The 26,467-nt window shown below is 32.3% G+C and overlaps 4 protein-coding genes across 7 annotated transcripts; 1 reads left to right on the forward strand and 3 right to left on the reverse strand.

Annotated features, from left to right (window-relative positions):
- Positions 1–1,345: 1,345 nt before the first annotated feature.
- On the reverse strand, positions 1,346–3,340 carry LOC106719861. Of its 2 annotated transcripts, XM_045680899.1 has the most exons (2): positions 2,730–2,806; positions 1,346–2,446 (listed from the first exon to the last, which is right to left on the reverse strand). In XM_045680899.1, the coding sequence occupies exon 2, from the start codon at positions 2,433–2,435 to the stop codon at positions 1,497–1,499; it is 939 nt and encodes a 312-aa protein (XP_045536855.1). In that variant the 5' UTR covers positions 2,436–2,446; positions 2,730–2,806; the 3' UTR covers positions 1,346–1,496. The 2 variants fall into 2 exon arrangements, with proteins under 2 accessions (XP_045536855.1, XP_014369814.2); XM_014514328.2 differs by having other exon boundaries at positions 1,346–3,340.
- Positions 3,341–4,459: 1,119 nt separating this feature from the next.
- Positions 4,460–9,889, forward strand: LOC106720041 (YLP motif-containing protein 1). Of its 2 annotated transcripts, XM_014514601.2 has the most exons (9): positions 4,460–4,790; positions 4,885–6,358; positions 6,618–7,217; positions 7,295–7,443; positions 7,522–7,710; positions 8,005–8,232; positions 8,491–8,545; positions 8,803–8,912; positions 9,661–9,889. In XM_014514601.2, the coding sequence occupies exons 1-9, from the start codon at positions 4,620–4,622 to the stop codon at positions 9,817–9,819; spliced, it is 3,135 nt and encodes a 1,044-aa protein (XP_014370087.2). In that variant the 5' UTR covers positions 4,460–4,619; the 3' UTR covers positions 9,820–9,889. The 2 variants fall into 2 exon arrangements, with proteins under 2 accessions (XP_014370087.2, XP_014370088.2); XM_014514602.2 differs by lacking the exon at positions 8,491–8,545 and having other exon boundaries at positions 9,661–9,736.
- A 1,239-nt stretch (positions 9,890–11,128) lies between these two features.
- LOC106719963 lies at positions 11,129–12,449 on the reverse strand. Its single transcript, XM_014514458.2, has 3 exons — positions 12,265–12,449; positions 12,055–12,150; positions 11,129–11,743 (listed from the first exon to the last, which is right to left on the reverse strand). The coding sequence occupies exons 1-3, from the start codon at positions 12,318–12,320 to the stop codon at positions 11,293–11,295; spliced, it is 603 nt and encodes a 200-aa protein (XP_014369944.2). The 5' UTR covers positions 12,321–12,449; the 3' UTR covers positions 11,129–11,292.
- A 544-nt stretch (positions 12,450–12,993) lies between these two features.
- LOC106720073 lies at positions 12,994–24,499 on the reverse strand. 2 transcript variants are annotated; one of them, XM_014514655.2, is made up of 7 exons: positions 24,364–24,499; positions 15,864–15,969; positions 15,391–15,580; positions 14,869–15,062; positions 14,361–14,444; positions 13,949–14,199; positions 12,994–13,665 (listed from the first exon to the last, which is right to left on the reverse strand). In XM_014514655.2, the coding sequence occupies exons 2-7, from the start codon at positions 15,966–15,968 to the stop codon at positions 13,539–13,541; spliced, it is 951 nt and encodes a 316-aa protein (XP_014370141.2). In that variant the 5' UTR covers position 15,969; positions 24,364–24,499; the 3' UTR covers positions 12,994–13,538. The 2 variants fall into 2 exon arrangements, with proteins under 2 accessions (XP_014370141.2, XP_014370142.2); XM_014514656.2 differs by lacking the exon at positions 14,361–14,444 and having other exon boundaries at positions 12,995–13,665.
- Between the last annotated feature and the right edge of the window lie 1,968 nt (positions 24,500–26,467).

Raw genomic sequence — 26,467 nt, forward strand, 5'->3', positions numbered from 1 at the left:
ATAATTGGATTTAAAAAATCATAAAATTCCGCCTACTGTACAGTTATGGCCCAGTTGAAGTAAACACATTATAAATTTTAACAGATTTTGGTTGTGGTTATTGGTAAAAATACAGTTTCGGTCCACCTAAAAGTCGTATTTTCTAGTTTTGCTCAAATCTTTAATGGACAGTAACGGAAATAAAACAAAAATTTTTGTTAGCGGTTAACTTGATCAAAAACAAAATAAGAGGCGAGGCCAATTATTTTAATTTAATAAAATGTGATTCGAATAATTATGGTAGTTTCTGATATAGAATTTATTATAACAATCCAAGATAAATGTGAAATAATAATTTAAATTTTCATTTGTAATATAAGTAATGGATCGTAATTGTACCCTTTTAGTGGGCCATAACTGTCTTGGGTGGACCGAGAATGTTTTAGGTGTTTCGTTTGTGTTGCCCACCTATTTTAAAGTTTATTATAAATTAATATACTTTCACTTATTTTAATGTTCAACAAGATAATTAATAAGGTATTTTGTATTTCCATCCTTCAATCTCACATAGCAAATTTGGAAAAATATTGTATATCCAAAAATAAAAAGTTTAATTACGAAAAACAAGACTTGCTCTTTGATACTATTCTGTTTAACTTTTCGAGATAAAGATATTTGTTTTAGTTTTAGACCATTACCTGAGTATTATTTGACACTGTTTTTTGAATTATCGTATTGCTTTAGGAGCAAAATATAGAAATAAAAATACATTTAGTGTAATTTTTGTTGTCCTGTCCCTAAACGAAGACTAAAATAAATATATATTTTTTTCATTTGAACACTAACAATTTAAGATCAATATATTTTTTGGCTTTTTTGAATTTTTTTTTTTCATTAAAGGTGGAGAAACACCAAAACTACCGAATTGCTAAAATGCACATTAGGTTTCATCTAGAGATATGATCATTGAAGAAGTTTATATTACTTACCTTGTATTATTTTAACTTTTAATATACTCTTAAAATTACAAGTAGTGTATTTTATGTGAATGAACATCAGTCATATATGTGTTACATTTAGTACATAAATGTGCCATTTTTTTTTAGTTTCACTGTGATTTGTTTTTATTAACTTTAAAATGCTAAACTTTTAATGGAAATTACTTTAAAGCAATAATTAAAAATTATAACAATATGACATTGCAGAAATCCTAGAAATATGTCAGTGTTCTGTTTTACCTGTCAATATATCTTGAACTAAAGGTGGTCATGAGGATCTAGAAACAGATATTTTAGTAATAATCTATATAATATATATTATAGAAATATTGTACAATATATTTTATTCAAAATTGAATAACCTGTTGTATTGCGAAGCAATTTTCTCTTAATTTATTTATACATTAAATCTTAACTTTTTTACCGTCAATTAATTAAATTCAACATTTAAACAAAATGTTAACAATACCCTATTATCAATGCACATAAATACAGTAAATGTCTAAGTATTTGATCTGTTTATAAAGAATTCAGTGATAAGACATACAAGCTTCCTAGTTCACTTTCATTCACAATTTGTAGTAACACTTGTAAGTCTTCTAAACTTGAAATGTATTTAGGTGCTCCAATAAACTCAACAGGTTTTTCCTCTAGCTCAATGTTATATTTTAAATTTTTCGGACATGTTACAGATTTCAAACATTTGTTGCCTAACATTTTTTTAAATACAACATGTGTTATATTTGTGCTATCAGGAATAGAAATGGTTGCGTTTTGTTCATTAGTTTTTGTATCAGATACATTTTCTTCTAAATTCACATCAAGTTGAGTCAATTTTAAGTCATTAGGAGGAATGCTTTTATTGTCTTCCTTATTATCATTTTCCACTAGATTACTAACTTCAGAAGAAGCATCTGTCTGCTGATTTTCATTGGGTAAATGTTCTTCAATACCCTTTTTTAATGCCTCATCAAGTATTGAGGGACTGTTTGGATTTATAAAGGTATCGGATACTTCAGTGAATGGTCTTTCTTCAGTTTTTACCGAGCTTTCATCTTTATCCTTACTACTGTCAGTGATATTGTTAAATTGATCCATATCTTCTATTAGTTTGCTGACGTCAGTGCTGTCAACATCCATTGCAATTGGTTCCGGGTCTTTTTCAACATTTGGCTTTCCTAAAAGCATCGCTTCAACATCATTTGATTGAATGTTGTCTTTAAAAGGTTCAGAACTACTTGGTTCAATTTCCTTTTGAATAGTTTCTGGGTTTTTTTCTGTAATATTGTCATTTAGTATATCCATTATAGAAGGAAATTCTTCAACCTTCACTTCAGACTCTTCTGATTTTAACTTTTCTATTGGCTTTTCATTATACATTAAGTCTTCTAATTCTGCAGCTATGCGATCATATACTTTATCATCTTTGGGTTCTTCATTTTTTGGAAAATAGTCCATGTTCCAATCTTCTGATGGCAATATACTTTTATTTAGGTTAGGTAATAAATCAAGCAAAGATAATTTGTTTTTCAATTCATTAGTGTTGTTGTTGTTTACTGTTGGGGAAGTAAACATAATACCATATTGTTTTAAGCCAGAACTCACTTTTTTAACATAGTTGTAGCTTTTATCACTAACTAACTGTTTTGTCAATCCATTATTTTCTTTTAGTATGTTATTTGGAGGATGAGTCTTTTTAGATTCATCACATTCTGGAATTACTGAATCTGGATCAACGTTAACTTCATTTACCTTTGAATTTTTTGGGGTCCGCAATGCTTTTGGTGGCTGCTTTTTGTAGCTATTCTTCGGTGTAATTCCATTCTCACTGCACTTTGACCTAGAATTTGCATTTACCGAAAAAGAGTCAACATTCTTTTTCGGCTTGGATGACGAACTACTTTCATACTGTATTTTTACTTTGGTAAATTTACCGAGAATTTTAGCGAAGTCCATTCGAGTAACAAGAACTCTACATTCTCGACATTTTCCTTCTTTATATAAACGTTCTAAATTTTTGGACATTTTGTAAGTACGCCCTCTTTTACTTTCTCGACCTTTAAATGAAATCATTGTAAAAATAACCTAATATAAAGACAAATATACCAAATGTTTTTCTACAGGCATTTGTATAGGATTAAAAGAAACGTAGAAACATTTCCCGCGCAGACGATATCACTGTGAGTGTATTAGACACTTTTTGAAAACTTAGTTTTCCACAAAGCTTGATTTATCAAGTTCCAAATAACTACGTTATTTTAATTGTAAAACTTTATTTGAATTTGTTTTTACCAGAAATTAAAAACGACACCGTCGAGAAACAATACTTCATAGAAGCGAAAATGGCGTCGCAATAGTGATGTATTGACGTCGGCCTACATGAATGTTAGAAATGCGAACTCGATTTCGATCAAAATTCGATGTTTTTTTTTTTCAATATATATAAGAAACGAGTAAACAATTTTTTGTCATTAATATTAATTAGCATCCTTAATTAATTTGCATTAAACTAAAAATGTATGTGTATCTTGTAGTAGAGACAGCTTTTTGTTGAAAGTTTTTGTTGGTTGAATTTAATCTAATAAGAAGAACCAACAATAATTATGACAAATAATGAATAAATGTAAATCAGATTCATAGTGAAAATGCTGATTTAGTAAATTAACAACGAGTGCCTTTTAATTTAAAGGTTTAGTTTTTCTTACCTTGTTTGTTTATTTAGATTAAAACTAGTAATTTAAATTGGACTCCCTTCCTATACTAAATCGATCTCAATATAAGTTTGAAATGGCTAGACTAGTAGAATTAAGTTAACTATGACTAAATTTACAAAGATGGTCGCTTTCACAAGATGCTTAAGGATATATTATTCTTCATTGTAGTCAGCTCATTATACGCTCCCATCGAGGGGCTCAGAGCCTACCCAATTTAGGGGCGACTAGGCCATAGTCATCCAAGCTGTCCCAGTGCGCGTTGTATTTTTCTTATCAACCACTAAATATGGTTTTCTGATGTTATTTATAGAATTGAGTAGCATTTCATAGATTATCGAATGTAAAAGTATTTTGAATAGTCTTTTAACAGACTATTACTGAATAACGTAGGAAGGTTTTAAATTGATTACTCTTCAGCTAATGATTGATTTTTAGCCTTAAAAATAGGCCAACCTGTTCAATGTTTTAAATTAAATGTTGAAAAATTTAATGTCCCTTTAACAAGTTATGTAATGAAATTCTTATAAAAAATTAAAATAATTTTTTTGGAACTCTTGTAATTTTTTTCGAATGATAGTAACTTAAAGCGAATCAAAAATTTCGATATATTATTTGAGGAGGTACATCCCTTTAGTACCAAAGACACTTTATGTCTATGGTACAATAGGGATGTTCCAAGGAGGTTTAAAAAGCTTGTACCAAAAACAAACATTTTTATTTCCTTGACACTCCACTTTATTTAAAGAGAGAAAAATGTTTTTATCTGTGGTGGTACAACATGGTTGAAAAATAACATAAAAACTTACGTTAAGATGGCGGTATTATTGTAATGATAAGTCGTTCAATTATGCGTAGTGTTCATGAGAATATACTATATTTATTGAAAAAGAAATATTTTTACTGTTACATTAAACAATTTTGATACAAAATGTCTTGGCCAATGCCATCTGGGTCCTGGAATGCCGGAGTTCCCATGACTCCGAATATGAACATGGGGTATACGCCTGATCAATGGACTCTAATACAACAACAAAATTGGCAACAGTGGGCACAATGGCAACAACAATATGCCCAGTGGCAAATTCAATACGGAGACAAGGTTAGGTTTTGTTTTTGATTGGAATAAAGAACCTTTTCTAATTGTATATATATCTAAATATCGTAAGGGATTAATTCGATAACTTTTGTTACAGTATGCGGAGCAAATGCAAACTGTACCAGCTGTGGGCGCTGGCCCTCCTTTACCTCCAGTTAATTGTGCACCCCCTCCTGCGCCCCCGCCGCCCGATCAACCTCCGCCGCCACATAAAAACGACAGGCCTCTCTATACTCCCAAACCTCCGCCACCATCAAACACTCCTACAAAGCCAGATAATATAATTAATACAAAACCTATGGACAGTAATACCCAAACTTGGTCAAATGGTGCAGACAGCCGCAATACTTCACAGAATTCCGATGCTCTTAAAAAATTATTAGAGGAAGAGAGATTATTTGATATTCAGTTTCATAAATGGGAGGAAGAGATTGAGAAATGGAAAGCAGAAAATGTAAATCATCCTGATAAACAAGCATACAGTGAATATGAACAAAAATTTGAAGCTTGTCGGGCACAGCTTCTAGAGAGACGTCAACAGATGAAACAAAAGCGAGCTCGATTAACTGGAATTGCTCCTCCGGCACTGAGTAACACTAGTTCAGTCAATAATATGCTGGTGCCTCCACCACCTCTAAACCAGAATTCTGGAAATAATTGCTCTTCAAGTGATATACAAACACAAAAACCTAATAGTAATCCAGATACAAATTATACTCATCAAAGTTTTGACCATAATCAATACCAACATTACGAAGGTGCTGAACATTCTTATAATAGTGATAACAGTTATGGACAAGTAGGTGCAGTACATACAAATAAGTCATATGAAAATGTTGATCCTTATTCCTATCCCAGTATGGAACAGTCAAAATTTTTACCTACAAATGAAGCTTCTAAAGGTATCCCAGGATTAGACTTGATACCTGAAGATAAACTGTTGAATAAACCTCAAGATGTGATTGATATAACTGGGGAAAAAATAGGAGGTAAAATAGGATTAAATTCACAAACTCCAGATTATACAACAATTTCTAAAGGTATAAATAATATATTGGGAGATGAAAAAATTATGAATATTCTTTCAATGGTTGTTCAAAAAACTGGTGATCCTGTTGGTAATCAATTACAGAGTAATGTAGAAACAGCTAACACCTATCAAATCAATAATAATTCCGATTTTGGTAGCACACAAAATATGTCGTTCAATACTGGATCTAATGACTTATACAACAGAGGTAATGGGCAATTTGCACAGAGTCCTTACAATCAAGTTCAGAAGGATTTACCAATGGATCAATATTATGGAAATTATTCTCAAAACAATATTCAAAATGTACCACCGAGAAATCAAATGAACTCAATGCCCTTGGGTGGCCACCCTTTACAAAGTCAACCTGTACAGGGTAATGTTGATAATTATCACAGAGGTCTTCAGGAAGGTAGAAATATACCTGATAATCCAGTACTTCCAACTCCAACCCCTGTGCCTAGGTCAAAGTGGGTTGATCAACCTATGTTTACACCATCAATTATTGTTGAATATGAACACAAGTCTTTGAGATTGAAAGGTAATTAACATGTTTATTATGAAAGTAAAATTTAGGTCTCCCGTAAAATGTTAGCATGAGTAAAAAAATTAGCAATCTCTAGTCTATTAGTCCATATTTTGAAATAAAATTGTTTAAATTTAAGTAGACAGATATTTCAATTTTCACAAACTTAGCTCAAAATGTATGTATGAATAATTCTAGAACTTTTTAACATATTTTAAGACTGCACATTTTCAGAGTTAATGATTTACTTGTATTTTTTTTAACTTTATTTTAGCTCGTGATTTTATTGACCCTGTGCATATATTTGAATATAATCATAAATCAACATATAGTGATGATAAAAAGAAAGATTTTGAAAGGGAAGCAGATGAACTATTTGTAAGACATCCACGTACTGCGAATGTTGATAATTTTCCATCTGAGAGAATGAACCGAGAACCTTATCATAGAGATTATGAACGAAGACCTAGAGAAATTATTAGAGAACCATATAGACCTAGACCTCCAATCCGAGATGTATATGACGATAAGCGTAGGAATGATAGATTAGATGATTGGAGACGAGATGACTCTGATAAATATACCCGAAGAGAAGACTTTTATAGAGATAGAGAAAAAAGTAGAGACGAATTTAAGGATAGATACAAAGATTATAGAAGGGATGACAATAGAAATCGTAGTAGGAGCAAAGAAAAAGAAAACCGAAAGAGAGATCACAGCAGTGATGATGATAGAAGTTTTCCCGCTAAAAAAGGAAAAGAAACGGTAGAAAATAAAGAGACCGTCAGTGCAAAGCATGTTGTGATGATAGATGACATATTAGAACCTCCAGGGCGAGAAATGAGACCCAATAAAATTGCTATAATTTTAAGAGGTTTGTATACAATTTTGTAACATGTAACAGTTAAAGACCAGTGAGTTTATATTTAACTCAATTTTTCCTAATTGCAGGATTACCAGGTAGTGGTAAATCATATTTGGCTAAATTGATAAGAGATAAAGAAGCTGAATATGGTGGAACTGCAAGAATAATGTCAATAGATGATTACTTTATGCAAGAGGGAGAAGTAGAAGTCAATGATCCAGTCACAGGCAAAACTGTTAGTAATTAAAAAAATTATAGATTTTTTTTATTTCAAACTTTAAGTATATGATTTTTGTTTTCCTATACACTTTAGATTAAAAAACCTTCATTAAAATATGAATATGAACAACAAATGGAGGAAAGCTACATGAATTCATTGAGGCGTGCTTTCAAAAGGAGTATAACGGATGGATATTTTACGTTTATAATATTTGATGCAGTGAATGAATATTTAAAATCTTATGCTGATGTTTGGAACTTCTCCAGGCAGCATGGATTTCAGGTAACAACTTGTGTACTATTTTATTAATTTACAACAATTTTATTTATTGAATCTCCCGATTTAATTTGTATCTTTTTTAATATGTCACCTGAAAAACAGGAACACCACCTGTTTATCCTTAAATTTTTCATATTTAAATCCCTGTAAAACATATTGTTATCTCTATTTTGTTAAAGCTAATTAGAGACATATGACGTTTAAGATAGGAGTTTTGGTCTCGGAAACCAATGATAAGTCTATTACTATTTTCTTTAAAAAAATATGAGGTTAATTTGTCTGTATTTTTTTTCCCAGGTGTATGTTTGCACCATGGAGGCAGATGTAGCAACGTGTTACAAGAGAAACATTCACAATCGTACATTGGAAGAAATTGAACAATTAAATGCCAAGTTTTTCCCCACACCGACGCACCACATACAGTTGGACCCGACCACATTGTTGCAGAGTGCCGCTATCACCGATGTGCAAATGGAAGATGCTGATGATGCAGTCACTATGGAGGATGCAGTTGAAGAAACGGAGGTGAGATATTTGTAAACATTTTCAGGTATAATTATTTTGCAGCAAATGTGTCTATCTACAACTTACCTATTGTTATTATACTTTATTATGCTTTTTTATACATGTTTAAATCTTTCTGTTTTGTTTATATTTTACGAATGTTCCCAAAATACCCATACTTATTATATTTTGTAATTACGTGTATTAGATGCTTTAGTATGGATAGGGTAACAGTTTTTATTTCAGCGTTGTTACTAAAACGGCAGAGTTCTAACACAGGTTGAAAATCTTTTTACATCGAAATGGGAGAAAATGGACGACGCAGTTAAACTAGGTAGGTTTCTTATATGACATTTTATTTATGGTTATTATTTTGTTTATTATACGATTATCTTAGATCATTGGCCGTGTCGATGATTTGAGGTTATGTTTTTTTTTTTAATTTAAAATATTGTAGTCATTCTGCATATAACATATACCTGTATTATATATAAGATATACATGTATATTTAAGGAAATAGTGTCATAGTTCTAGTTTTTTTTTCTTCAGATATATTTCATATTGTTGATTTGTTTGATACATTGTTTCAGCGCGGCTCGACGGCACCAACAAACCTCTCCGGCCTTCGCAACTCTCCATGGAAGACTACCTCCAAATAGACGATTGGAAACCAAACGTTGCAAAGCCGGGAAAGAAAACTGTAAGTACATATTCAAATTATTTATGTGAATTGTTGGGTTAATTTTGAAATTTTTCATTTATATTTAAATGGCTCCGGGATGGTTTTGATTCAAAATAACACTTTCGTTAGCGGTACCACTGGATTTTAAGTTTTTATTTAGGTTTTGGACGAATAGAGATTAGTTAAGATTTTCTTTGCTTGTATTGAAAAGCCATATTTTTATTTCATAATTACGTCACAGTTTTTGAAAGCACGCAAGAGTGATGTACGTAGTACGTAAAGAAAAATAATAAACTACCACATTTTATGTTTTTAATTATTTTTTAATAATAACTCGCCAGTTTAGTTTCTTTTTGAATAGACTGTAGTGATGCCGGAAAAATTTTTATAACACTTTTTCAACATGAAAAATCGGTTTTACGACTTTTTGCTTACTACTTTGTTACTTTATAACAATGAAATAAAAAATGAAATTGATATATTTTAAAACGGCTTTAGTTCAAATTTTTTATGGCTGTTACAAGGTAAGGGGACCGGTTAATTTTTTAACCTAATCTCCTAAGACATTCTACGTTTTCTAACTTTATGGATTTATACGTAAATCATTTAGTAATCGACAAATAAAATATGAATAATCCGAATTTTATACTTGCAATAGACAATAAAGTCTGTGTTTAGTTTATTATAAATTTTATTTTAAAAAAAAGGTGAGTATGTACATATTTTCTTATATTGTTTTTTTTTATCGTATTGTAATGTAAAACAGGTGCGTTGGGCAGATATAGAAGAGAGAAGAGAGCAAGAGAAAATGCGCGCTATAGGATTTGTTGTCGGTCAGACAGATTGGAATCGAATGACTGATCCAACAATGGGTTCCAGTGCACTTACACAAACTAAGTACATCGAGCGCGTGCGACGCAATTAATTATTTTATAGATGTTACATATCTCTAGATATTTACAGCCATTTAACACCTTCAATACCACCGACTAACTCTGCGAGTTTAGTTTACTACATTAAAAATTATAGTGGCATTGAAAGTTTTAAAAGGCATCGATACCAGAACATAGTGCAAAAAATAGTGTTAAATATTCTATTTTATGTTCTATTGAATTCTTTTATGAAAAATAAGTCACTTTTTCAAGTTAACTTTTATGAAACATGATATTTGGAGGTATGTAATTCTATGTTTTTTTTAATAATTATAATAATTATAATAATGTTCTACAAATGAAAGATGTACATTTCCATTTCACGCTTTATACTTGGATTAGTTGTGGAATTTTTGAAATTAACAAATTGCATGTGGAAAAATAACTTATTACTAAAGATGAAGTAAACTAAAGTGTACAATGTATTTAATTATTAACAAAAAAAAACCACTATAATGAAAATTAGCTGATTTTATTACATATTTTGTGAAACGACGAACTCACAAAAATATACTTCGCATGTAATATTTGTTAAGAATTTCCATAGATAGGGAATTCTTTACCAAACCGACCTTTGGTTTGACAAGATTTACCACAGGTTATATATACAGTTAACCTCAAAAGTTTCTTAAGTAACGATGTCTTTTTAAGTAACAAACGGCAACTAACTTAATATTAGAATACTTGTTAAGTTACGTTTTTTAAACTTTTATAAGTGGCATTATGTTGAGGGAATTAATCATACAAATATAATAATCGTTTCATTTGATTAAATGTCCTGTAATAATTGCATATTTATTTTTTTAACATGTTCCATGCCACTACAAATTTTTTTTTTGTTTTAAGTGGTCTCGCAAGCCAAATCGTTGGCACTGAACGTGTTAATATTTGTTTAGTTCATTAACGCAATAGGACCAATCGGATTTAGCAATATTTAGTATATTTAAAGTTTTATATCACGCAACATGTTTAAAAACACAATAATAAATAAATTAACAATATAGCATTGTTAGCAAGATAAATTAATATAGTTTTTAAGGTAAGCTAATTTTATTTTAATTAAGATATAGGTTTTTTTTAGATTTCTGCTAGACAGACCGATTTTATAATTATTAGATAAATATTGATGCATTTCTGAAATAGGAGTTTTATAAAATTACTGGAATTATGTCTATGTAATTTAAATATTGTAACTCTATTGATATATGTTGATAAATTAGTAGTACATCTTATCTTAAAAGTAGTCGGTTTGTTCGTACTATTAGTTCATTTATGATCTTAATACCAATATGAAATAAATATTCTATATTTAGTAAGACTACTGATTTGTCAGTGAAACGAAGGAAGATTGTGATGTATGTGTTTAAAAATTCATGTTTGTATATAATTGGTATATAAACGGTATTATTTACATTGTTATTTTTATTTAAATACAAAATTGATTTCGTTGAACTTTTGAAAAAAATCTAGTAATCGGTGTCATCGTAAAAATTAGCGGCAATTGAACTTCGACCGCCGTGATTTTTGAAAATTTTTTCCTTTTGCGCGCCGTTTTGTGGTCGATGTTCTTCGGTTTTTATTTTCATCAAAGATTTCGTCGGTGTTCTGTTGATGTTTTGGTTTTCGAACGCGTCTTTGTCGTCGGTTATTTTTCTTTTATTCAAATTTGACATTTCTGTTTGAGAATTGATTTCGTCGTTCGATTTACCGGCTTTGTCTATTTTGCTGGTATGCGACGTTTTTGCGATATTATCTTCGCCTTCTTTGCCTGCGGTCATTATCATAACTTGCGGAGTGCTCATGTTTATCATGTGGTCCTTCAAGCACTGCTGCAATATGTGCAGGAAGAATAGAAATGCGAGTAACGTTAGGGCGGACATTGCTGCGTTGCTTTTGTGACCAGCGCCCGAGTGATGACTGAAAAAAATAACAGTGTCTAACATTATTTTTATTTTTACTACATTATGGAAAAGTTTTTAATTAGTATTTTTTTTTAAATATTGTGCACGAGTTTTTGCCAATAAAGCCAATTTAGTGGTTTCGAATTATCGCGATTTATAAATAATTTGGTTTACGTTTGAGTATTGAAGGATTGGACATAATAAAAACATGCGAAGGGTTTTTTCGGCTGTAAATTCTACTGCATACATTCTTAATTTTACGGAATCCCGTAAGTTCGTGCCTACGGTTAATGCTGTTTCATTATTTCGTTAAAAACTTTTACTTACTGTTTAGTGGAGATGCCATGACTGTGCGGTGATGCAGACGGATCATATGTGTAAAATAAGGGCTGATCATGCATGGGCCCCGTAAATTCTGAATACCTAAAATAATATTTATGTAATAAGCCATGCCTCTTTAAAATTGGTGTATAGGCTACAACTACAGCGAAAGTTCTTAACAGAAAGCAAATTACATACATATATGTAATAAAATACCTGTCAGTAAGTTTTGTATCCAAACCCATTCGGGATAGAAAATTGTCCAAAGCCATTGAATTGTCACTGACGTCAAGTTACACGAATGCTACGGATCTAACTGAATATTTCTAAGTTGGATCGTGCTTTTCTTTTACTTATCCCATTATTGCGCTCTACAAAGTTCTGTTCCATAAGATATGTCAAGCGTAAGTTTAACGGTATTTTGTACTAGATGGTTGGCTACGATGTGAAACAAAAATATGTTTTAAATTTAACATTTACGAACTTTTTTATCTAAAGCCAAAATAAAAAATACAAGCAGGTTAACTACACATTGATATTTACTACTACAAAATCGTAAAGCTCCATTAACGATGTATTTTTGTAAATAAAAAATACATTGTAATTTTGGAAAGCTTTGGTATTAGGTGTTCTCGCTTTATCGTAAACAAAGTCTTTAGCATAATTTAAAGTGCGATCTAAATAGAAGACTATCTATTCCACTTATTGTTTTTTTGCTGTCAAGAAAGCGACGATAACTTGATGAGTGTAAAGTCCTCGCTATCCTTTGTTCTTTTCATTTCTTTATTTTCATTTACATAAACTTATTCCTTTTCTTCAATGAAGGTTTGACTTTCTGTTAAGTACCATTGCCTGCTCTTTGACCTATGTCATCTTTTTTAGGGTTGCCAGTTTTAATTGAGTGGGTTACAAAGTAAAAAAAAAAAACATTTATATAAGTTAATATTTTATTCAACAATCACATTCACACAAGGACGTCCTCAATCATACATGATCACAAAAATATACACATAATATTCATAACTAAACTATAAGGTGATACAATGTTTTATATCACACAATATTAAATTTTACATCAGTCGTTATTACAAAATTGGCGAAATTGTTGGTTTTATTGCCAATGACTTTCATTTTGAACATATTTGCCGGACGGAATTTTCTTGTCTTTGCCTATTTTCACGTAATACTTTGTAATGCCTATGTAATTAATCTAAAGAATAAGTTAAATAAATAAATAAATTAAAACTTAAAAAACACTACACATGACATGTTCTTTATAATATGTGCGATGGGATAGCTTGCACAAAAGTTTCCGATTGCCTGTAGAGGAATCGGCCGAATTATGTAAACCAAATTTAATTTAAACATTTTCAATTTGGCTTATAAAATTATAACGACGTTTTTTTTCTGAATTAGATGATTTAGAATGTAGTATTGTTTTCTCTCTACTACGTTCGTGTTTTGGCTGTATATTGAAATGCGGTTGTTATCTAAACTTCGTTGCATTCAAGATACAACTGACGACAATCAATACCGGAGCGACCTCTACGACCGGCTTCATAGAACTGTTCGAAAGTGCCTCCCGACTGCCTTTCTAATACGAAACTTGCCGCGTATCTGTAAAGAAAGAAAAGCTCGTTTAGAGTTTACAAACTAATGAATCTTGGTCTTAAATGTACAATTATATCATTCATTGTAATAACTTTTATCTTATGTAATGAAGTCAATGCGATTCAATGGAAAATTACGGTAGTCTACGTTTCGCAGTAATTAGTTTTATTTAAAAGTTTTTTCGTGTTGCAATAGTTTTTGCTTTGTTAAAAGCTTAAAGGGATCGCATCTTTTAGCTCCAGATCGAACGATTATTATGGATCCAAAACAGAAAGAAGAAAATACTTACGTTCCAAGCTGACAGAAGATGCTTTTCGGTCCAATGTCTGATGAACATTCGTTGTTAGCATCGCACACATACTTCTGAAGGCATTTGTCGTCATTAGTACCAAATGACCGAACGTAGGTCTTGAGCATGGAAATGCCAGCGATCGCTGCGTCACTGACTGAATCCTTGCGACCCATGGATCGTGCAGTGAGCGACCGATGAGAGAACGATGTCTTAAGAGCATCGAGGAGATTCACAACGATACTAATGAACTGGAAAAATAATATTAAATGTTAGTTTCCCTTTTAAATCAAGAAATTAGTTTCTAGAAATTAAAAAAGAAAATTTAATGTACAGGCAATTCTTGCATTATTTGTTGTTTTTATTTAGTAAGGGCGGTTTGAAATGGGAGTAGGAAAGGTAGGTGCCGTACCTCTCCAGCCTGCTTTGCCATCGAGGCCACTTGGTCGGGATCTTTTGCACCGAGCACCGTCGAAAGAACCGCAGCCAATATACCCTGAAGCAAGCGAGAAGCAATACCATCTCCGTAACCAAACTTTACTATTTACATTTACTATCAAGGCGTACCTCAAGGAAGTTTTTACAAATATTTTAATTTATCTGAAATGGCAACTAAATAGCATTCCTTGACATATTCCCCGTAAAATATTTGTTGTCTATTAATCTATTACTTCCTAAAGCTACAACTTTTATTGTATACTACAAAATGCAGGCGAGGATATACTTTAAAGGTGAATATTTTACAATACTGGAGTGTGTGGAATTTGTTTTGGTGTATCTACAAAATTGTTAGTCGATCAGTAAGGCGAATTAATTTAATTCTTGTGTTCTATGCATATTGTGTTTGTGTCGTTTTCATAATTTACAAATTATCTATCGATTTTATCGATTGCGTGCGTATTCATTTAATAATTTATTACCTGCATTGGTGATGAAGAGTCGACTTTGTCGATTCCATCAACGGGGGCGCCTCCTCCGAGCACGGCGGTCAAAATTTTGAGACCCATGGAGAGGAGATTTGGCCAAGGTGATGATGAACCGGAATCGGTATCGAGACCGTCGCTTTTACTGGGGCTGGAGCCGCCAGGGTTGAATATCATTTGCATTATCATACCTGAAAATTATTAAACTCCTTGTTAAAACTACGATTTAGTTTGTATTTAAAGTATTATTACGACTACTAAGTACTATTTTTTAACAATTTTTTGTTTCGATTTCACAGACAATAGGAAAGAATACGAGTGGGAATTATTTTATAGTTATAAAAATACAAAGCTCTGATTGTATGTAGTCTATGGCACTACGCATAAGACATACAAAGTTACAATAGAATAGCCATTAAGTTTTATAATTAAAGTTAACATTTTAACAAGTAACCGTCACAATTCGCGCAAAGATTAAAAGTATTGACATGTAACAGTGATTATTTTTATGAAACGTACCCAACATGTTTGACCAGGAGAAACCGCCTTCCGATATTGAATTTGTTTGCGTGTCGTCGATGTCGTCGACCACTTTCTTCAATGCATTCGGTTTCTCGGCATATTTCCTCTCTTGGCCTATTTGTTCTTGCGGCGCGGGCAACGAATTACTGTAATATACGGGATTTTGTGACCGTACGTTACTTGTTGACTGAAAATAAATGAAATATTCATTATATTACGAAATAATTTCGTTGTTTAAATTGATAACAAAATAAATATTTTTTTGGACCACATACCAAATTGTAAAGGACAAAAAATACGAGAAGAAAATACAGTTATCAAACTAAAATTCAGATGTAAACTAGGTAATTTGTGTCTAAATTGTAAACTCTTTATTCGATGATTAGCGATAAATATATTTTCGAATTTTGAATTCGCTTGCGATTTCATGTCTATGGTAAACTATGTTTATGGTACGTCAAAACAATTACCCTTGAGATGAGAGACGCCTGCTGCTGAGGGTAAGCTATCGTGTGGAGGATCATCGACGAGCTGATGAGGGCCAGGAGGGCCCATCCGGACAATTTCTGCTGCATCCTGCAACAAGATGAGATTGTAAGTCATAATATATAATAGATAATAAAATACTTAACCTAAAAAACTTATGTGATCTGTCAAATGGGTTTTAATTTAAAAAAAATATTTTATATATTTTTTTATTTTTTATAAAAATATGGTTTTCGGAAATAAAAAAGAAGATTAGTATCTTCTTTCATTTCTTTCTTTTTTATCTTAGGTAAATTCTTCTTAGGAATCTTAGGTAAATTTGAAATGCCATTTTTATTGGTATAATTAGGGTAGTCACAATATTTATAAGTTTTGATTTGCTTCGAATCGTAACTTATTGTATCATTAATGAATAAAATATATGGTGAAAATTCGTTATTATTTTAATGTTTTTTTTTTTAAATACGTTTCGTATATTTGTTGGGGCCGTAATCTTCGTCGATTAGAAAGTGTTCTGATGAGTGATTCGCTCGTAGAAAGCGGCCGCTAACTCGTCTCGTTGGATTTTTACTTCGATGCAAACACTAATTACAGAAGGTCTATTAACCGGTAACAGTTGGGACCTTTCAACACAAAACTTTATCTAAAATGATTTAATCTTTTTTTTTTTTTTTTTTACTTTAAACATATAAAAAAGGAAACAATAAAGTTTGATTTCTTTATTTAAAGAAGCTAACTCTCGAAGACTATTGAGATTTTTGAAGTTTATTATTTATTGGATGGTTTCGAATCGATACGTTTTATAACTTAGAGATGCAATACGCGATGTGGAATGTTCAAGTCCAGTATGGAATTGTGCTAGTCTTGTACAGCTCTAATACGGGTGACCCGGTCACATTAACTGTAGTTTGGATGGTCACCTCTACCAAGTCAAGTGTTACTTGTTATAAATTGATGTTAATATGCATTTCAACATATTAAACACGTTGGCCAACTTTCTTTGGCCGACTAAAATCTTTGTTATGTTTGTTGTATTGATATTTCTGATGTTTCTTAAGATTGTGAATATTTCACACTTATAGAATAACCTAGTTCTTTGCACCCGGCACGGTATTGATCGCTTATTGGCGCAGTAACAATAGAAATACATATGAGTATAGGGTCATTTACTTGGATATTGTTTCTCAAATGCTATAATTTTTAGGGCTTAAACATTACAATAAAATAAAAAAATATTCTCAATTGCATAATTATGGTTAAACATTACTAAGCAAAACTTTTAAAAATCAGGACGAAAGGAATCGAAAATATCTTAGAGCTATGTCGGTTATAAATTACTGAGACGGTTTATTATCATAAACCGGTTCAATTTTATTTTATTTTAACTGAATATGGCATTCGGTCTATCCTCCAAAGTAGCTACTTCGATCAATATCTCAAATATGAGGTTATTTTATGTCAAACTGTCTATGGACCATGTATATATATATACTGCATAAGGATGGCAATTCTCATATATTCTAGAGTTCTAGACTATGCGTGCACGTATATAATTTAGTGTTTTCTCTCTGGTGAAATGTGTTGTTTCAGAATTAATGTTTTATGTATATTTTGCCGCAGTTCCACTGCCATACAACACGCGTGTCCTATTTTATATTAGCTTGTCGCATAATACAATGTCACATTTGTTGGCAGAGCAAATGTTTTAAAGTGTATTGTGTGAATTTTACACGTTAAGGACAGCTATACACGTACTGTTGTAAGCAGTCCCGACAGCTTTAAACCGTATGCGTTAGGCGATCAGCAGTTGACGTTCGTCATAAATGGTAGTTTGCAGTCACTAAAAATGCAGGCAGCCGTACGATGACGGCATTTATCACTCCGTGTATGGCGTACCCTTAGTTGACGGTACACTTGGTGAAAGCTGGTCGACGCGCGAGAGAGACTTGCCTCCGTTTTATAACTCTCTCGAACATCGGTAATACAATAAGAATTCTTATTGTTACTCCCAACGATCTATCTTTAAATTTTTTCTTTGCTTTTCTACACTTTTTCTTATGGTTATTATATATCTACTTATCTTTGCAAATGCAGATTATAAATTACATGTTTTTTAATTCAGACAATGATGCATCTCAGACACTATCATAGAAATGCTTAACAACATTTCATAGTGTCACATACTATAGTTACCATTATATTTTATTAAATTTGTTTGAGAAAGTAAACAGAATATTCAAATGACGTGATAGTATAGTTGCAGGAACTGATTTAGATTTTTTTTTAATAAATTCATTTGGATAGCTCTTTAAGCACGAACAGGTATGTATAATTATATTGTGTATTAAGGTAGAACGGTGTATGAACGAGTATGAGCACATGAGCGTACGTATATGAGGCGCGGTAGGCGATGGGTGAAAGCGGCGCGGGCCGGTCGCGTGAGAGCCACTGCCTTGCAAGGTTAACGTTTTTCTTATTTCGGAGTTAGAGTTGCTCTACTACCTAGACTAACTACACCAGTTCCTTGCCTCCTACTACCACTACCACCGCCTACTTTCATCGGAAATTCGTCGTAGAAAAATAAGTTTCGATTTTCACTTACTGTTTCCAGTATCGAACCTGTGTACAACACTAGCTGTCGCCCGCGACTCCGTCCACACGGAATGAAATAAAGTTTATATTCGGAAAGCCGTTCTGGTACTGCCTTCTAATGAACATTCCATCCATCCATATATCTAAACTTTCGCATTTTAAATATTAGTAAGACTAGTAAGATAATTGTTATCTGAATTTTGAAAGAGAGTGAGAGAGACCGCAATATATGTCTGTACTGTTTCTTCGGTCATGGAAACTCAGGTTACTACAGTTCTCGATTTCAAATTAGTTTTTTTTTCTATTACTTGAATTTATGATGGGGAATAAAAAAGTTACGTAAATCGAGTCATTTTCTTGTTTTAGGCTTGTTTTTATTTTAGTCCAGTCACCGAGACAGGTCCGGCAGCGATCCGCTTTCTAAAGCCGAGCGGCTCCGTTGTTCGTGCATCATACACGGATATGAGCATTGATATAATGTCTTGTATTATGGAATACATCGGAACATTCACATATTTTGTTATTAAAAAATATTTGAGCTACTCAAATTAAACCCGCTATCCGATGAAATATGTATAGGTTTTAGTACATTTTGAATCATAATCGCTGCTTTTGGATTATGTTTGAAAATTGTAGTAGTGGATGGACATTAAAATAAATTAAATTTTATAATAAGTAAAGTTATTTTAAATAATCTTTGAATGCAGCCCGTTTTTTAAAGATAAAAGAATATTGCCTTTAAGTAATCGTCTACTACTAGTTGGCTCTGTATTGGTATCAAATTTACCATTGACACCAACATTACTAATAGGAACATGTGTTCAAGATTTCTCTCCCAGAATTTCACTATGCAAATATTGTAAATGGTTTTTGTTGTTGCATATTATAGATTAACTTAAGTTTATTTTTTTAAGCACAAACGGACGAGAGACATAGATTAAAAATGCAAAGCCTCGAGTAAGCTTGTATAGATTTTGTTTTTTAGTTATTTAAGAGGCTTTGTCGCAATGCGACCATACCGCCCCATAAGCCTTCAAAATTATAATACATCTGATAATTTACATTATTTCTTAAACATATGTCGGTCAACTTAAACATCATCCTGGCCTTGTCAGAAGCTTGTGTTGATAGAGTTGAGTTTCGGTTAGGTAGAGTAGCAACTCATTCTTGCATTCAGTTGAATAATAATAATAACTAATAATGGATTGGTAATCTATATTAATTCACGAAATGTAATCGAACTCATTGAAATAAATGAAACTCAACTGAAAATCTTACTTATATTATAAATGCGAATGTTTAGTTTGATGGATGGATGTTCGTTTGAACGTATCTCCAGAACGGCTCAATGGATCTTGATAAAATTGGGCACGGTTGTAAAACAACACATAGTCTGGAAGAACACATAGCCTACTTATAAAGTTTTTTTAATGCCGCGCGGATAGAGACGCGGGCGACATTTAGTTTAAAATAATTTCAGATCAATCTCAAAGATCGGATATTGATTTCAGCGATTAATTGTGTGAACACAAGCGGTATTAAACGGATACATAATGACCGCGATTCATTGAAGCGCATGTCTTAGCACACCGTTATCATAGTCTTGATGTGGACCAAACGGTACTATTGAGATGCACTCACTTATGTTTAATTTATAGATCTTATCCACCACTGGTTTATATTCGCTTAAATGGTGAGGAGAGATGTATTAATAACCTTTAGGAGTTATTACAACAAACACGAACCTAAACCTAATCCACGACTTTTTACCTAACGTCACCTAGTGATAACAGGTCATGATCTAGTTTGACACGCATGTCAAGTTGTACTTGTTGCTTCTGAAATTTACGCTACTAAAGATTGTAGAAGTATTTAGTTACTAGCTGTCGCCAGCGGCGCGGATTAAAATAAATAATTTAATAAGTAGCCTATGTGTTCTTCCTGACTATGTTCTACATATATGCCAAATTTCAGCTAGACCCTGCAGCCGTTCTGGTGATACCTATTAACAAACATCCATCCATACATCCAAACATTTGCATTTAGTAAGATAGAGGAGAGATTGACAGCTTCTTAATAAAAAAATTCTGGCCGTTGATATGGTTCGTTGGACCTACAGTCTGAAAGTAATTTTGCTCGTCATATAGGTGATGTTTTTTTCTTTTATGAAATTCATCATGATTCTTGTCTTGTAATAATAATCCAAACACTGTTTTGGAGATGACTTTCATATTTTGAATATGTGATGTAAAAAATAACTCCCAACCGAAATTGCTCAAAGAACTTTAAATCTAGATTTAGGACTGCTAGCTAGAAATTTTAGTACAGTTAGATAGAATTCCTCGAAACAAGAGACATTTATTTATGGACGTAACTTGCATTCAACATTTATTGTTTTGCTAACACAATGTTGAATTAAGTCTAAATATATCAAATAAAGTCACAGTCATGTTTTCGTACTATTTTTAGCCGACTTCAAAAAGAAGGAGGTTATCAATTCCACTGTATTTTTTCTCAGAATAGAACAAATTTTCTCAGAACTTCTATCAACATTTCTATCAAATCTGCAATAGTTTAAGAAGGCTTAGGATAAGGCATACATACTTTAGTTATAGATTCATAGAATTAAGTTTATCACCAACTAGATGTTACCCGCGACTGCGTACGCGCGGGTTTAAAAAACTTAATTAGTAGCCTGTGTATTCTTTTAAACTATGTTCAACGTCTCTGTCGAATTTCAGCGAGATCCGCTTTAGCCATTCTGCAGATACCTTCTAACAAACATCCATTCATTCATCTAAATTTTGCGTCTACAATATTAGTAATATTAAACCTCATATGGAAAAGTTAACCGTAGAACTCCACTGTCGTGAGACTTGTTGATGCATATCGTTCATTCTCTATAACAAAACATTGGAGTTCTACGGTAAGAATAAAAAATAACATTCAGTTTGTACTGGTAAAAGTTCACTATCACCTGTTTAATATTTCGTTACTCAATACCGGCCGGTGAATGACTAGATTCCTCTCGCGGCCTCACAACTTTCACTTCGAGTTTTTTGGACATGAAAGGAACAGTGAGTCAGTTACTCGAAGCAACCTGGGGCAATGTAATTAATGCTAGAGTTAATGATCTGAAAGCAAACGTGTTTTCAAACCAATTTTTTTATAGTAGCTTATTTTTTTATTTTGTAGGTGTCTCGTTTGTAGAGATCCCACCTAATACCTAAATAATTAATCAGTCTTTTTCAAAAATGTAATCCGAAAAATTAAATAAACTAAATATAATCTGGGACATCCGATTTAAAGAGGCATAATAAAATGTTGTGTTTGTTTTTGTTACTATTATTATTAGAATAAAACTAATTACATATTAATAAGTTCCAAATATGTTTAATTTCCGTGACAAGCTTAAAATTTGTCATGGTTTTATTAACTTGTTTTTGAAAATTAAGTTCCTTTAAAGTTATGTTTCGAAATTATGTGAACTTGTTGTCTTTGATTAATATTCTGTATAGTTTACATCATAGGATGCGGAAGAATTTAACTTAACCAATTTGCTGATAAATTATAATACGAAATGACAATATTATACGTAATAGTATACTCTGACGTAATTTTTACGACGATACACAAATATATTTGCATTCGGAAATACTTTCTTATATAATTTAATTAATCGAAGTCTTTTTATCAGTTTTCACTAAATTTTAAATGTCATTTAGTTTCGTTTGGGATTGCAGTAAAATCATATTGCAATTTCCTAGTGGTTTGTAATTTTAAACAATTACTGACTTTCTTCGATAAATATCGTTGAGGACGACAATAATTATATGTGAACGTTCAAGAAACTACGCGATGGACGGAAGCTGCTAGAATGACACGCGAGAAGTTTGTTGACTATTTGAAGTCGGCTTTCTTCGCGCTTTCCACACTAGCCTCTATTTTAACTCATAACAAAATAATCTAATTATGAAAATTTAAAGGGAAACCTACTTTTTAGACTACCTAATCCAACTAGAAGTTTCAAATCAACTAGGAGAATCAGTTATTTATGAAGTTTTGGACCAAGTAGGCGTTAGGCCGTAAAATTAGGCCAAGACATTAAGGTTGACTAAGCCTTGTGCGCCAACCCCACGTGAGTGGAATAAGGGGGGATGGTGATGATGCACTATGATGATAGTCAAGTTTAGTCTCGCCTTTTGCTAGTTTTTTTTTGACAAAAGTTATCTAATCATACATGAACTTCTATTCACTAGAATAATTTAGTACTACATCATTTCCATCGTTCATAAAAGATCAAAAAATTCCTCGTCTTATATTTTTCATCTACTTCTTGCATGATTGATATTATTTACTATGGTTTATTAACTAATTAATTAATTAACTAATTAAAACTTCTCCTTTTGAATCTTCTTTCTAAGAACTACGATACGAAAGATGCACTATATCCTTTATATCGAGCAACAGTTCAATGTTCTAACGTTTTAACCTTTACTTTCAAGTACAAGTTCAAGTTCTGCTTTTATAGCTCGGTATTTAATCATTTGTTTCGCTCTATTTAGTGAATGGGCTTATTAACTAAGTAAACCGTAAGATTTTATTATTGCTGCCGCATCGAAGTATCGAAATTATCAAAATTGGCTGCATTTTCTTTTGTAATTCACTCAATATCAATCATGTTCCTGCCCTCTATCTTTTGAAGTGTTGGTAATTAGCACAGTATGTCCTCTTCCGTGTATCTCTAACAGCCGTCGTAACTGAATTCACATCTTTCTTACTTAATTTCATTACCGTCACAAATCCAACTTGTCGTGTTTGCAAGGTTAAACGATTCTTTTCTTTTCATATTTTAGAAAGTGAAGGTTTATTTAACATGTCCATTGTGGGAGACGAGCTAGAGCGCTTTTGAAGATAAATGCCGTGAAATGTTCGTGACTAATCCAAGGCATTTTGTAACTATTAGTTGTATTTTGTGTGCTTTTTTCAATTTAAGTGTCAACAACTTCAACATTACAATGAATTAGGCAAACTTACATAATTTCTAGTAATATGCTAATAACAGTATTTCAATACTTACTAAAAATAGTAATCTAAGTTTTTGTAAGAACGGACGTTGAATTGTTGACTTGATTAGTATACAAGGGGCAGGGTAATGAACTTGTGTTTTTGCACTGCGCCGGTGAAAGTGATAAATACCTGAACAAGTACATCATTTGATAGCCACTATGTACTGAGCTCATTACCGTGATTATTTGTTTCTTTATAATATACATATTATACTAATACGAAAGCATTTTAGGAGGATACTTAGTTGCAACAAACATTATACCCGAAACAATCCATCAATTTGACATATTCATAAGTCCAATGAAACAGTTATTTTATTAGACCATATTGAACGGCGTCTTTGCCCACAGTTCGTAACCTGAAAGTTATCTTCCTTTTTTTCGTACATTCACTTTATTTCTTAAAATGACCATTCACATTTCGTGCTTTCACCCTAATTATTCAAGATAATAAAGACTTTATACAAAAAGCGGCATTTAATGTCCGTCTATCGGCCTTATAATTTTATAGAAAGTTATTCCGTAGACTCATAAAAAAAATGATGTCAACAAAAAATACAAGTCCACGTTATCATCAAAGAGAAAGTTGTTTACTTTCGTCTCGCCGTACCAAGCGCACGCCGGAGTATGCAGTCAACGCACAAGTCGAACGCGCGGGAAAAGCTGGCTTTACTTCAAAATCACTTCTCACATATTATATCAAATCTTTCACCACTATATCCAGGAAACTAGATGTACATTCATTTTTCTGGAACTTTCACCAGGATTTGGTTGTAAGATGGTCACGCTATCGGGACGTTTTAGCCAGAATTGAATTCCTTACCTTGTATCTCGCACCGGCTTTGGGATTCACTAAATCACTGAACACTGATCGTTATCTTCCACGAGGTTGGAGCGTCACTGAAGTGAAAGTGCGTGTTGCTTGCTCGACTGTTCGACTTGCAATGAGTGTTGCGTCTTCGACTTCACATATATATAGTATGACCCAGTTACGTCGACCGGCTAACTGTGTATCCGTCTGTCCGCGTCTCCAACCTGTTCCCCATCCCGTTTCAATGTCTTGATCCCGGCCCGGCCCTTGGACCTTGCCAAGGACATCATTTGTTTACACGAATAAGAAATGCTGGAGGACGCTCGTACTAATGTTTTATCGTTTGCTTGTTACAGGTACGATGCATTTGATAAGATTGAAATGGTAAGTGATGTTTTATATTTTTCGCCAATTGCCTTGATTTATTATAAAATGTGTTTGTTCCACTTAAAAAATGAGCAAGCAGGTTACCTGATGTGCGATCGTTGCCTATAGGCACCTGCGACAAGCTAATTACTTCACTGACTTGCAGATGTTATATTCCCTAACTCGATTGTGCAGACCATAAATAGAAGAAAGCATATTCCTTATCCTATCCATTCCGGTTTTTTTAATATTTATTTTTAAGGATGGGACCGGGAGGAGAACTATTATTGCACCTACTGCACCATACTCATCGAAACGCAAGTACACTTTAATTATTATTTAGGAATTTATCTATTCTTTCTTCCTTTAACATTTTCCTTTATATTCAACGATGCCTCTGTTTTAAAACTTGATATAACCTAACTATATCCTCTTTCACTTTACTAATTCTAAGTTCTTAAGTATCTGAAACAGTCTACTTAATTTATTGAGTAAAGTTTCTCAAGTAAATACGAAACTATGAGACTAAGAGACATTGAAAAAATTGCATCTCCAAGTGCGTGATGTACTTATTGTCTGTTAAAACACTTAATATGACATTCTCACAGTTCTTTTTCCTAGAATAATTGTTATATTCCGTGGAAAGTAAAGCACTAGTAACGTTACATGTGAATTAAATAAGGCTATGATTTCACTTCGGGCAACGGTTGATCTGTATCTATAAAAGTAATCATCGGATTTTTACTTAGTATTTTAGATATAGGTATAGTGCCGTGTGTGAGAGACAATATTATACATTCAAGGTATTGAAGAAATGCAAGTTTACACCGAAAATAAGTGACTCGCAATTTATGGCAACTATTACTACATATTTGACATCTTTATCGAAATTACAATTAAAATGAAATCTATTATAATTTGATTTATACAGAGAAATGTAATTCTAAGCCGTATGGATTAGTTTTAATTAAGTCCGCAGTTAAAGAAAGTTGACAAATGCGTGTCATTTGTATTAGCAGACGTACTATGAACGTAATTGGTGACTTCCTGTGTATCCTGAGTATGTTAATTCAATTTATTTATTCAAAACAAATTTAGATATTTGTCTCGTATTAGGTCATTATGAAATTGCAGTAAAACTAAATCTTTTTTGTTGTCTTTTCCCGCTTTTTAACTGTAGTCATCGTCATCACCCATTATGTTTAGGGCAACTTCTCCAAGCTTACTGCATGAATATTTGACTTAAAAGACTTTCTTGACATGTTATCAAGATACGACGGATACAGACTGTAAAATTTCAGGTAAGTAGATTGAGTATTTAGATGTATGTGTTTTTTCATTGAATGCTGAAAATAAATAAATTTATTTAAAAATTGTCTGTATTATTATTTTACCTACTTTCGATGGATCTGTTAGGATTACTTGAGAAATAATTAACAGTTACCAAGACACTTGTAGTAAAATACATTTTTGTCATTTTTGAGGGATAAAAATAGGTTTTTTTAGCAAGAGTTTCGAAAATAGCAACCCTTCGTTTGTTTGAATTACTACACGAATTGAGCACCGATGTTACAATTAAAGTTTGGATGGTTAAATTTTTATGCCACAGATATCTTGCCAAGTGAAATATGTGGCCGTTTTAAATAAGTCATAAAGACAACACATGAATAAATTACATCATAACTAAAAATGTGAGTCGAATATTAAAACGCTCGAAGAAATTACTTTCGCTGGATTGACTTTACATGTA

This window comes from Papilio machaon, chromosome 14 (genome assembly GCF_912999745.1).
Source record: "Papilio machaon chromosome 14, ilPapMach1.1, whole genome shotgun sequence".
In the NCBI taxonomy this organism is placed as follows: Eukaryota; Metazoa; Arthropoda; class Insecta; order Lepidoptera; family Papilionidae; genus Papilio; species Papilio machaon.